This window comes from Cetorhinus maximus, chromosome 9 (genome assembly GCF_964194155.1).
Source record: "Cetorhinus maximus chromosome 9, sCetMax3.hap1.1, whole genome shotgun sequence".
Taxonomy (NCBI): domain Eukaryota; kingdom Metazoa; phylum Chordata; class Chondrichthyes; order Lamniformes; family Cetorhinidae; genus Cetorhinus; species Cetorhinus maximus.
In genome coordinates this window covers 56,793,424-56,805,430 of record NC_135887.1, presented here as the reverse complement: position 1 = coordinate 56,805,430, position 12,007 = coordinate 56,793,424, and the positions used below count along the sequence as shown (strand labels likewise).

The 12,007-nt window shown below is 44.7% G+C and overlaps 1 protein-coding gene across 1 annotated transcript in view; it reads left to right on the top strand.

Moving 5' to 3' along the window:
- Positions 1-1,290: 1,290 nt before the first annotated feature.
- dhx33 (DEAH (Asp-Glu-Ala-His) box polypeptide 33) overlaps positions 1,291-12,007 on the top strand; it is a 61,353-nt gene continuing 50,636 nt past the window's right edge. The window contains exons 1-2 of the mRNA XM_078548766.1: positions 1,291-1,447; positions 8,103-8,330. Coding sequence (XP_078404892.1) covers positions 1,442-1,447; positions 8,103-8,330 — 234 coding nt within the window. The 5' untranslated portion in view covers positions 1,291-1,441. The remainder of the gene's footprint in view (positions 1,448-8,102; positions 8,331-12,007) is intronic.

Here is a 12,007-nt window from a genome sequence, read left to right as displayed (position 1 = left end):
CACACACCCCACCACACACACCCCCCCCCCCCCCACCCACACATACACACCCCCCACCCACACACACACACACCCCCCACACACACACACCCCCCCCACACACCCCACCACACCACACACACACACACCCCCCCACACACACACACACCTCCCCACACACACACGCCCCCCCTACACCCCCCCCCCCCCACACACACACACCCTCCTCCCTGCACCGCGCACCCTCCTCCACCCCACACACCCTCCTCCCCCCCCCACACACCCTCCTCCCCCCCCCACACACCCTCCTCCCCCCCCCACACACCCTCCTCCCCCCCCCACACACCCTCCACCCCCTACACCCTCCCCCCCCCGCACACCCTCCCCCCACACACACTCTTCCCCCCTCCACACACCCATCTCCCACCCCCTGCACACCTCCCCCAATCCCCCCGCACACCCTCCCCCCCCCCCCCCCCCGCACACCCTTCTCCACCCCCAGCACGGTCTATGCCTGTGTCAGCCCCACTGTGTGCATCTTTGCACCAGCCTCCATCCCTACACCCCACACGCAGGTTACTGGACTTTGGGTGCATATCAGACACTTTTTAAATGAGTTGAGGGTTTTTGCCTCTCCTGCCCTTTCAGGCAGAGAGTTTCAGACCCACGCCACCCTCTGGGTGAAAATATTTTTCTTCACTTCCCTTCTAATCTTTATACCAATCATTTTAACTCTGTGCTCTATAATCACTGACCTCCCTGCTAAAGTATATATGGGCTTCCCATCTACTCTATCCAGGCCTCTCATAATTTGTACATCTCAATCAGATCTTTCCTCATAGCTGCAATTTCCCAGTCCTGGCAACATCCTTGTAAATCTCCTCTGTACCCTGTCTAATGCAATTCCATCCTTTTTGTAATGAGGTGACCAGAACTGTACACAGTACTCATGTTGAAGCCTAACTAATGTTTTATACAGTTCCAGCATAACCACCCTGATGTTATACTCTATGCCTCGGCTAATAGATGAAAGGATGCCATATACCTTCTTAACCACCTTATCAACCTGTCCTGCTACCTCCTGGGACCTGTGGATGTGCAATCCAATGTCCCCCACTTTCTCTACACCACTCTGTATCCTCTCATTTATTGTGTAATCCTTCATTCAAATCTAACCTATACCAATAGAAGGAAGGATTCTTCAACCTATTGGTTCTGAGGGTCTCAAAGGAAATGAGTTTGGACAGTTTCAACTGGGCCAGAGTGTATAGATCCTCAGCTCGTTCTGTGTTTCTTTTCAATTCGAGGTGAGACAGGTTCTGGAAAGACGACCCAGATTCCTCAGTATCTGTATGAAGCTGGCATCGGGCGACAGGGTGTCATTGCCATCACACAGCCCCGGCGAGTGGCAGCAATATCACTCGCAGCCAGGGTCGCCGAAGAAAAGAAAACTGAGTTAGGCATGTTGGTAAGATTTGTTTTTATTTGTTTTCAGGATGTTGGTGTCACTGGCAAAGCCACCATTTATTGTTCACCCTTAGTTGTCCCTGACGTGGACCTTCTAACAACAAAATAAATAGGAACTGGAGTTGGCCATTCAGCCCTCAGAGTCTGTTCCATCACTTAGTACAATCGTGGCTGATCATCTACCTCATTTACACCTTCCTGCCTGATCCCCATATCACTTGCTTCCCTTAGGATTCAAGAACCTATTGATCTATCTTGAATATAGCCAATGGCTGAGCCGCCACAGCCCTCCGGGGTAGAGAATTCCAAAGACTCTCCACCTCTGAAGTAGTGAATGGTTGTTTTATCAGACTGGAGGGGAATACACTGTGGCATCTCCAGGGCCACTACTCTTTTGATGTATGTTTCCAACCTGGACTGGGTGTGGGCAGCATTACAAAGTCGATAGATGGCACAAGGCTTGGGAGGATAGTAAAGACTTCAGTAAGACATAGACAGACTGGTGAACTAGGCAGGCTCATAGTAAATGAAAAGTCAAGTGATGCATTTTGGTAGAAAGAATGATGAAAGGCAATATTAACTAAATGGTGCGATTTTAAAGGGAGGACAGGAACAGAGAGCTGGGAGTTCTCACATGCAGTGTTTCAAGGTGGCAGAACAAGTTGATGAGGTTTTTCAGAAACATGGTATCCTTGACCTTATAAATAGAAGCATAGAGTATAAAAGCAATGAAGTTATGCTAGAACTTTATAAATCACTGGTTAGGCCTCAGCAGGAGTGTTACGTTCAGCTTGGGTATCACATTTTAGGAAGGGTATCAAGGCCTTAGAGAGGTTGAAGAAGAGATTTGCTGAAACTGTACTAGGGATGAATAGTTTGTTATTGGAGAGACCAGAGAAGTGACAATTGCCCTTGCTGGAGCAGTGAAGGTTAGGGAGATTATGAGGCGTTCAGTATTAATTGGGTTATAATAGAGTAGAGACTGAGAAACTATTTCCACGGCTACAGGGGCAGTAACAAGTGGACACAGATTTAAAATAAATGCCAAAAACAGAAGGTGATGAGAATCTTTTTACTCCTGCCTGATAAGGCGGTCGAACCAGATTCAAAAATATAACTTAATACAAAAGCAAAATACGGTGGATGCTGAAAATCTGAAATAAAAACAAAACTTGCTGGAAACGCTGAGCAGGTCCGGCCGCATGTGTGAAAAGGAAGAGTTAACATCTCAGGTCAATCAGAGTTTCGATAGAAGGTCATTGACCTGAAGCATTGACTCTCTTTCTCTTAACAGATGCTGCCTTATCTGCTGAGTGTTTCCAGCATTTTGTTCTTATTTCAAATGTAACCTTGGTGAAGTGGGTTTGGAAAGGAAACATTTGTAAAGCTATGGGGAAAAGAGCAGGAAAGTGGACTCGGTAGTTCTTACAGAGAGCTGCCACATGCATGATGGACTGAACAGCCGTCTGTGCTGTATGACTCGAAACACAGTCTAGAAGTGTTGTCCTTTAGGACTCGGTCAGCATTGATATTCCCCACCCAGAGTACATTTTGTGCCCTTGCTACTCTGTGCTTCATGCAAATAGTGTTCAACATGGAGACATACTGAAACATCAGCTGAGGGAGAACAGTAGATGGTAATCAGCAGGAGGCCTCCTTGCCCATGTCTGTCTCTGGGCCCCATAAACTTTCATGATTTTGGGTCAGTGTTCAGGGCTTCCAGGACCACTACCTGTGCATGTGGGCAGGTGGGTCTGGTATGTTGGTTGGTTGGCATGATTATGAGTTTGACTAAGTTTGTGACAGCTCTCCCAACTTGCTAGATTTTCATTTAGGTCTGAAAGATATATTTTTCACTGTAGTATTGTTTAGTTCTGCGCTGCTAACTTGCTACTATATCACAGAAATAGATATTCAGCACAACACATCTTTGTCACTGTTTCATGTCCACACAAGCTGCTTTCACCCTTCAACCTTACTTATTCCTTGATTCTTGATGTACTTTTCTAATTTCCTCTTAAATGCATTATTTACTATTCCCCTCAACTACTCAATTCTTGCCATTCTGGGTAAAGAGGTTTCTCCTGAATTCCCTATTGGATTTATTATTTTCTATTTATCAGCCTTGGTTTTGGCTCACCCCAGTTTTATCTATACCTATCCTATTGAATCCCTTCATCATTTAAAAAATTTCCATAAGGTCACTTCCCAGTCATCTTTTCTAGGCAAAAGAGCCCAAGTTTGTTCAATCTTCAAAAGTATTTTGCTTTTTAATTCTTATGACCAAAGTGAATAACCTCACTTCCCCAAGTTATACTCCATCTACCACCATGTTGTCCACTCACTTAACCTGTCCACATCTTGCATCTGCTGTGAAGCCCTCATTCATGCCTTCATTACATCTAGACTTGACTGGCTGGTCTCCCACATTCTACCCTCTGTAAACTTGAGATCATATAAAATTCTGCTGCCCTTGTCCTAACTCGCACAATGTCCTGTTCACCTGTTGCCCCGTGTTGGCTGACCTACTCTGGTTCCTGGTTAACAACTCCTTGACTGTCAAATTTTCAGCCTTGGTTTCAAATCCGCCATGGTCATGTCCTTCCCTATCTCTGTAATCCTCACCAGCCCTACAATGTTCAGATATCCACACTCACCCAACTCTGCCCTCTTGAGTAGCCCTGATTTTAATGACGCCACCATTGGCAGACCATGGGCCCTAAACTCTGGAATACCCTCCCTTTCTGCCTCTCTTTCATCCTTGAAGATGCTCCTTTAAACCTACCTATTTGCCTTAATCATCTATGTCACATTTTGCTGCCAGTAAAGTCTGCTCGGATGTTTTATTACAAAAAAGCTGTTATATAATTACAAAAGTAAAATGCTACAGATGTTGGAAATCTGAAATAAAAACTGAAAATACCAGAAATACTCATCAGGCCAGGCAACATCTGGAGAGAGAGAGAAACAGAATTAATGTTTCAGGTTACAATGACCTTTCATCAGAATTGCACACACGGAGAGATCTAATAGGGTTTGAGGAAGTGAAGGCGAGGGGTGGTGGCGGTGGGAAAAAGAATGAAAGGGAAGACCTGTGATAGGGTAAAGGGAAGGAGCGATTAAATGATAAAAGAGTTGATGGTGCACTGTAAAAGGAATGGTAATAGGAGAAGTGAAGAAACAAAAGATGTCCAGAGGAGGTGTGAATGGCAGGATGATGAACAGCTGTCCTGCATAATCAATAAAAAAGAGAAAAGTGAGGAAAAACCAACAGCAGCAAAGAGGAAATATGATTCCAGAGGTTAGAGTTTGAAATTGTTGAATGTAGTGTTGATTCAGGATGGCTGTAAACCACTGCAGGCTATGTAATGTGGGCAGACCCACAGTGCTGTTCGGAAGGGAGTTCCAGGATTTTGACCCAGCGAACAGTGAAGGAGTGTGTGTGGCTTGGAGGGAACTTGCATTTGCTGATGTTCCCATGGATCTACTGCCCTTTCCCTAAGCGGTAGAGGTCATGGGTTTGGCAGGTGCTGTCAAAGGAGCCTTGGTGAGTTTCTGTCGTGCATCTTGTGCATAGCACACACTGCTGCCACTGTGTGTCGGTGGTGCAGGGAGTAAATGTTTAAGGAGGTGGAAGGGGTGCCAATCAAGCAAGTTGCTTTGTCCTGGATGATGCTGAGCTTTTTGAGTGATGTTGGAGCTGCACTCATCCAGGCAAGTGGAGAGTATTCCATTACCCTCTTGACTTGTGCCTTGTAGATGTTGGACAGGCTTTGGGGAGTTAGGAGGTGAGTTTTGCCCAGTTTTGAGTTGCTGGATCGGTTCGAAATCTAACCCACCTTCCATGGTGGTCGTGCCACACAGCATGATGGAGGGTGTCCTCAATGTGAAGTGGGACCTTGTCTCCTCAAGGACTGTGTGGTGGTCACTCCTAACGATACTGTCATGGATAGATGCAATAATACAAAATTAGGTGTTTTCTGTTGTTGGTTCCCTCATCACTTGCTGCAGACCCAGTCTAGCAGCCATGTCCTCTAGGACTTGGCCAGCTCAGCCAGTAACGATGCTACCGAGACACACTCCTACTCAGAGTACATTCTGTACCTTTGCCACCCTCAGTTCTTCCTCCAAGTGGTGCTCAATGTGGAGAATCACAGAATTGTTACAGCTAAGAAGGAGGCCATTTGGCCCATCTTGTCTGCACTGGCTCTCCGAATGAGCAACTCACCTAGTTCCATTTTCCAGCCTTCTCCCCATAACCCTGCACATTCTTTCTTTTCAAATAACAGTCTTATCCCCTTTTGATTGCTTCAATTGAACCTACATCTACCACAATCTCAGGCAATGCATTCCAGACCCTAATCACTCACTGTGTGAAAATATTTTTCCTCCTATGACTAATTGCTTTAAATCTGTGGCCTCTCATTCTCAATCTGTTTATGAGCAGGAACAGTTTCTCCCTATCCACTCTGTCCAGACCCCTCATGATTTTGAATACTTCTTTCAAAATTCCTTTCAACCTTCTTTTCTCTGAGCAAAACAGTCCTAACTTTTCCAACCTATTTTCATAACTGAAGTTTCTCATCACTGGAACCATTCTCGTGAATCTTTTCTGCACTCTGTCCAATGCCTTCACATCCTTCCTAAAGTGCAGCACCCAGAACTGGACGCAATACTCCAGCTGAGGCCTGACTAGTGACGTACACAAGTTCAACATAACCTCCTTGCTATATGCTCCTACTAATTAAGCCTAGAATACAGTATGCTTTATTAACTGCTCTCTCAACCTGTCCTGCCACCTTAAATGACTTATGCAAACATACACCCAGGTGCCCCTGCCCCCGCTTTAGAGTTGTACCCCTATTTTCTACTCTCTCCATGTTCTTTCTACTAAAATGAATCACTTCACATTTCTCTGTGTTGAATTTCATCTGCCACCTGTCCGTCCATTTCACCAACTTGTCTATGTCCTTTTGAGGTTCTCCACTATCCTCCTCACAGTTCACAATGTTTCCAAGTTGTGTATCATCCACAAATTTGTACCGATTCATCAGCTGAAGGCGGAGTGGGGGGATGCGGTATGTGGTAATCAGGTTTCCTTGCCCATGTTTGATCTGATGCCACGAGACTTCATCGGGTCCAGAGTCAATGTTTGGGACTTCTGGGACTACTACTTCCCGACTGTATACCACTGTGCCACCACCTTTGGCGAGTCATTCTGTCTGTCTCGGACAGGACATACCCAAAGATTGTGATGGTGGTGCCTGGGCTGTAGTCATATTCACAGAATCATACCTTACAGACAATGTCAGGCTGTTGCTTGACTAGTCTGTGAGACAGCTCTCCCAATTTTGGCACAAGACCCCAGATGTTAGTAAGGAGGACTTGCAGGGTCGACAGGGCTGGGTTTGCCGTTGTCGTTTCTGGTGCCTGGGTTGGTGCTGCGTGATCCATCCAGTCTCATTCCTTTTAGACTTTGTCGTGGTTTGATACAATTGAGTGGCTTGCTAGGCCATTTCATAGGACATTTAAGAGTCAACTACATTGTAGACCAGACCAGGTAAAGACAGCAGATTTCCTTCCCTAATGGGCATTAGTGAACCAGGTGGGTTTTTACAACAATCGACAATGGTTTCATGGTCACTATAACTGAGACTAGCTTTTTAATTCCAGATTCATTAATTCAATTCAGATTCCACCAGTTACTCTGTTAGGATTTGAATCCGCGTCCTCAGAGCATTAGCCTGGATTACTAGTCCAGTGACATTTTCACTGCATCACTGCCTCCCCTGTTATTTCAATGTGGTTCTCTGATTTGATAATCTGCTTACTCTGTGCGCTGGTAGCCGTTGTTAGCTGGACATGTGCAAACCCCTTTACTTCACGCCAGAAGTGTGTGCATGCGTTTTGGATGCAATTTTCTTGTGCTAGGAGTCCCCAGAATGCCTAATTTAAAAATATAAAGGTACCATGGGGCTCCATTTTACCCCACTATTTGCCAGATTCCTTGTATCTGCAGCTTGCTTTTAACCCCGTCCTCCACCTCTGTGCATTTTCCTTTTTGTGGGCATCATTAACTTGAATTTATGTGGTGCCTCACAAGGTACTTCACAGGAGCATTATCAAACAAAATTGGACACTAAGCCACAGAGCTGACAGACAGAGAGATCGGTTTTATGGAGCATCTTGAAGAGAGAGAGGCGGAGAAGTTTAAAGATGGAATTTTAGGGCTTGCTGTCTGTGCAGCTGAAAGCACAGCCACCAGTGATGGAGTGATTAAAGTCAGATGTTAAAGAGGCCAGAATTAGAGAAGCGCAGATATCTCTGAGGGTTGAGGGGCTGAACGAGGTTACAGGTAGGGAGGGGCAAGGACATGGATGGGATTTTAAAATTATAAAACAAATATTAACATTAACATTCTTCATTTATTTGTTGTCTACCTGCGGTTAGCATAACTAATTTGTATGTCTCCCTTTCTCTAACCTTGTGAAAGTGCTTATCTTTTAGATTACCGTTCTGATTGTGCACTTGAAGCATGAACTTCTCTGCTGTTTACGGATGCTGATTGACTTGATTTGTGTTCCTAACATTTTCTGCTTTCCTTTGATTTTCCCCATTTATAGTTTGTTAATGTTTCTCCTAAATTTATGTCTCAGATTGGATATACTGTACGGTTTGAAGATCTCACCTCTGACAGGAGTAAAATCAAGTTTTTAACAGATGGGATGCTGCTTCGTGAGGCAATAGTAGACCCACTCCTTCGTAGGTACACTGTTGTGATTTTGGATGAGGCCCATGAAAGGACTGTCCACACGGATGTTCTCTTTGGCATTGTGAAAGCTGCACAGAGAAAACGAAAGGAACTCAATAAATTGGCACTGAAGGTAAGGGGCAGGGTGGAGGGGCATTTACCACCTAATCACATGCAAAATTCTAGAAAACTGAACAGTGTTCCTGTATCCCAACCTTACCCCAAGTTCTCACTGTGATATGGAACAGTACAGAACAGGAGGCGGCCATCTGCTCATTGAATCTTTGTCGACTCTTATCTAAGAGCGATCTAGTTAGTTCCACTCTCCGTTCTTTCCCCATATTTTATCTCCAAACATTTATCCTATTCCCTTTTGAAGTCTCCCATTGAATCTGTATCCATCATCCCATCAGGCAGCGCATTCTAAGTCCCGACCTTTCACGACATAGAAGTTTTTCCTCATGTTGCCTCTGGTTCTTTTGCCAATCACCTTAAATCTGCACCCTCTTTTTATCTGCTCTTTAGCGATTGGAAACAGTTTATCTCTATTTACTTTATCTAAACCCTTCATGATTTTAAAGCCCTGAATCAAATCTCCTTTTATCCTTCTCTGCTCTGAGGAAAACAACCCCAGCTTCTCCAGTCTATCCACATAACTGTAACAACCTTATCCCTGGAGTCCTTCGAGTAAATCACTTTGATCCTTCCTGAAGCCTTCAGCTCCTTTCTAAAATTCAGTGGTCAGAATTGGACAAAATGTTCCAGCCGGGGCTAACTAGTGTTTTATGTAGGTTTGGGATAACTTCCTGCCTTTTGTCTTGTATGTTTCTGTTCATAAAACCCAGGCTTCCATTCGTTTTATTAACTCCTTTGTTAAGTTGCCCTGTCACATTCAAAGATTTGTGTACAAACACTGCTGGGTCTCCCTGCTCAGGTGCCACTTATAAGTTGTACTATTTAACTTGTATTGCCTTTCCTCCAAAATATATCTGCTGACACTTTTTTGCATTGAATTTCATCTGCCGTGTACCTGCCCATTCCACTGGCCTGACGATGTCCTCTTGAAGTTTATCACCATCTTCCTCACTTTACCATACTTCCAAGTTTTGTGTCACCTGAAAATTTGAACTTGACTCCTGTACCCTCAAGTCCAATTTGTTAATGTTTCTCAAAAACAGCAATGGGAAACACCACTGTATATCTCCCGTCAGACTGCAAAACAGCCATTCACCACATCTCTGTTGTCTATCCAGCAGCTAATATTGTATCCAGGCTGTTGTTGCCCCTTTTTATCCTGTGAGCTTTAACATAACTAACAAGCATAATATGTGATACTTAATATCAAACACCTTTTGAAAGTCCATATACACACATCAACTAACACCCTTGCGGGCGGGTTTGCTAGTGCTGTTCGGAGGAGTTTAAACTAATTCGGCAGGGGGAGGGGACTCAGAATGTTAGCAGAATAGGGACACATCATAATATAGTAAAACAATCAAGTCAGAGGGAGTACAGCTGCATTAAGCTTCAGGGGAGTAAGGCAAGGCTGAATGGCCTCTACTTTAATGCCAGAAGTATTACAGGTAAAATAGATGAGTTAAGGGTGAGGATTGACATGTGGAATTGTGATATAGTAGTCATCACAGAGACGTGGTTGAGGGAGGGGCAGGATTGGCAGCTCAACATTCCGGGATATAGAATTTTCAGGCAAGACAGGGGACGGGGTAAAAGAGGAGGAGGCATTGCATTATTAGTTAAGGAGTCAGTTACTGCAGTAAGGAGAGATGATATCTTGGAAGGGGCATCGAATGAAGCTTTGTGGGTAGAGCTTAGGAATAAAAAAGGGGCAGCCACATTGTTAGGTGTTTATTGTAGACCTCCAGATAATCAGCGGGAAATTGAGGAGCAAATATGTGCACAATTTGTGGAGGTGTGTAAAAACAATAACAATGGGGTAATTATATTAGGTGATTTCAACTTCCCAGCATTAATTGGGATAGACATAAGTGTTAAGGGCTTGGATGGAGTGGATTTCTTGAAATGCGTACAGGAGAACTTTTTAGGTCAATATGTAGAGGGTCCGGCAAGGGACGGTGTACTGCTGGACCTAATTCTGGGGAATGAAGCTGGACAGGTGGCTGAGGTGGTGGTGGGGGAGCATTTTAGTGATAGCGACCACAACATGGTACAATTTAAAACAAAAACAAAAATACCTGGAAAAACTCAGCAGGTCTGACAGCATCTGCGGAGAGGGATACAGCTGACGTTTTGAGTCCGTATGACCCTTCATCAGAACTAAAAAATATAGAAATGAGATGAAATATAAGCTGGTAGAGGGGGATGGGAGGGACAGGTAGAGGTACAATTTAAACTTGTTATGGACAAAGAAATAGACAAGTTGCAAAAAAATGTTTTGGATTGGGGGAGAGCGGATTTTAGTAAAATAAGGCAAGATCTAGCCAAGGTAGACTGGGAACAGCTACATGTGGGGAAATCTACAGAGGAGCAGTGGGAGGCATTCAAAAAGGAAATGGGGAGGGTACAGACTCAACATGTTCCCTCTAGGGTGATAGGAAAGAGTAACAAGCCCAGAGAACCATGGATGACCAGAGATATTCAGGATACGATGAGAAGGAAAAGAGAGGCTTTTAGCAGGTACAAGGGGAGCAAATCAGCGGAGGTGTTAGTGGAGTACAGAAAGTGCAGGGTGGAGCTTAAGAAAGCAATTAGGAGAGCAAAGAGGGGATATGAGAAAGCTCTGGCTGGTAAAAGTAGGGAAAATCCCAAGATAATGTATAAGTATAACAATGGGAAGAAAATAATCAGGGAAAGAGTAGGGCCCATTAGGGACCAAGGGGGCAATCTAAGGGTGGAGCCAGAGGACATCGGTAGAGTGTTGAACGAATACTTCACATCCATCTTCACCCAAGAGAATGAGGATGAAGGTATGGAACTCGGGGAGAGGGACTGCGAGGCTCTTGTGCAAATTGATATAGGGAGTGACAAGGTATTGGAGGTGTTGGCAGGCATAAAAGTGGACAAATCTCTAGGTCCGGATGATTTGTGTCCCAGACTGCTGAGGGAGGCAAGGGAGGAGATCACAGGGGCTCTGACCCAAATTTTTAATTCCTTTCTGGCCACGGGGGAGGTCCCAGAGGACTGAAGAACAGCTAATGTGGTTCCGCTATTTAAGAAGGGTTGTAGAGAGAAGCCAGGGAACTACAGGCTAGTGAGTCTCGCATCAGTGGTAGGGAAACTATTGGAGAAAATTCTGAAGGAGAGAATCTATCTCCACTTGGAGATGCAAGGTTTGATCAGGGATAGTCAGCATGGCTTTGTCAGAGGGAGGTCATGCCTAACAAATTTGATTGAATTTTTTGAGGAGGTGACCAGGTATGTAGATGAGGGTGGTGCAGTTGATGTAGTTTATATGGATTTCAGCAAAGCCTTTGACAAGGACTCACGTGGGACACTTATAAAGAAGGCAAATGCACATGGGATACAGGGTAATCTGATAAGGTGGATTCAAAATTGGCTTAGTTGTAGGAAACAGAGGGTGATGACAGAAGGTTGCTTTAGTGACTGGAAGCCTGTGTCCAGTGGTGTACCACAGGAATCTGTTCTGGGTCCCCTATTATTTGTCATTTATATAAACGGCACAGATGACTATGTGGGGGGGTAGGATTAGTAAGTTTGAAGATGACACAAAAATTGGCCGGGTGGTTAACAGTGAGGTTGAGTGTCTTGGGCTACAGGAAGATATAGACGGGATGGTCAAATGGGTAAATAAGTGGCAGATAGAATTTAACC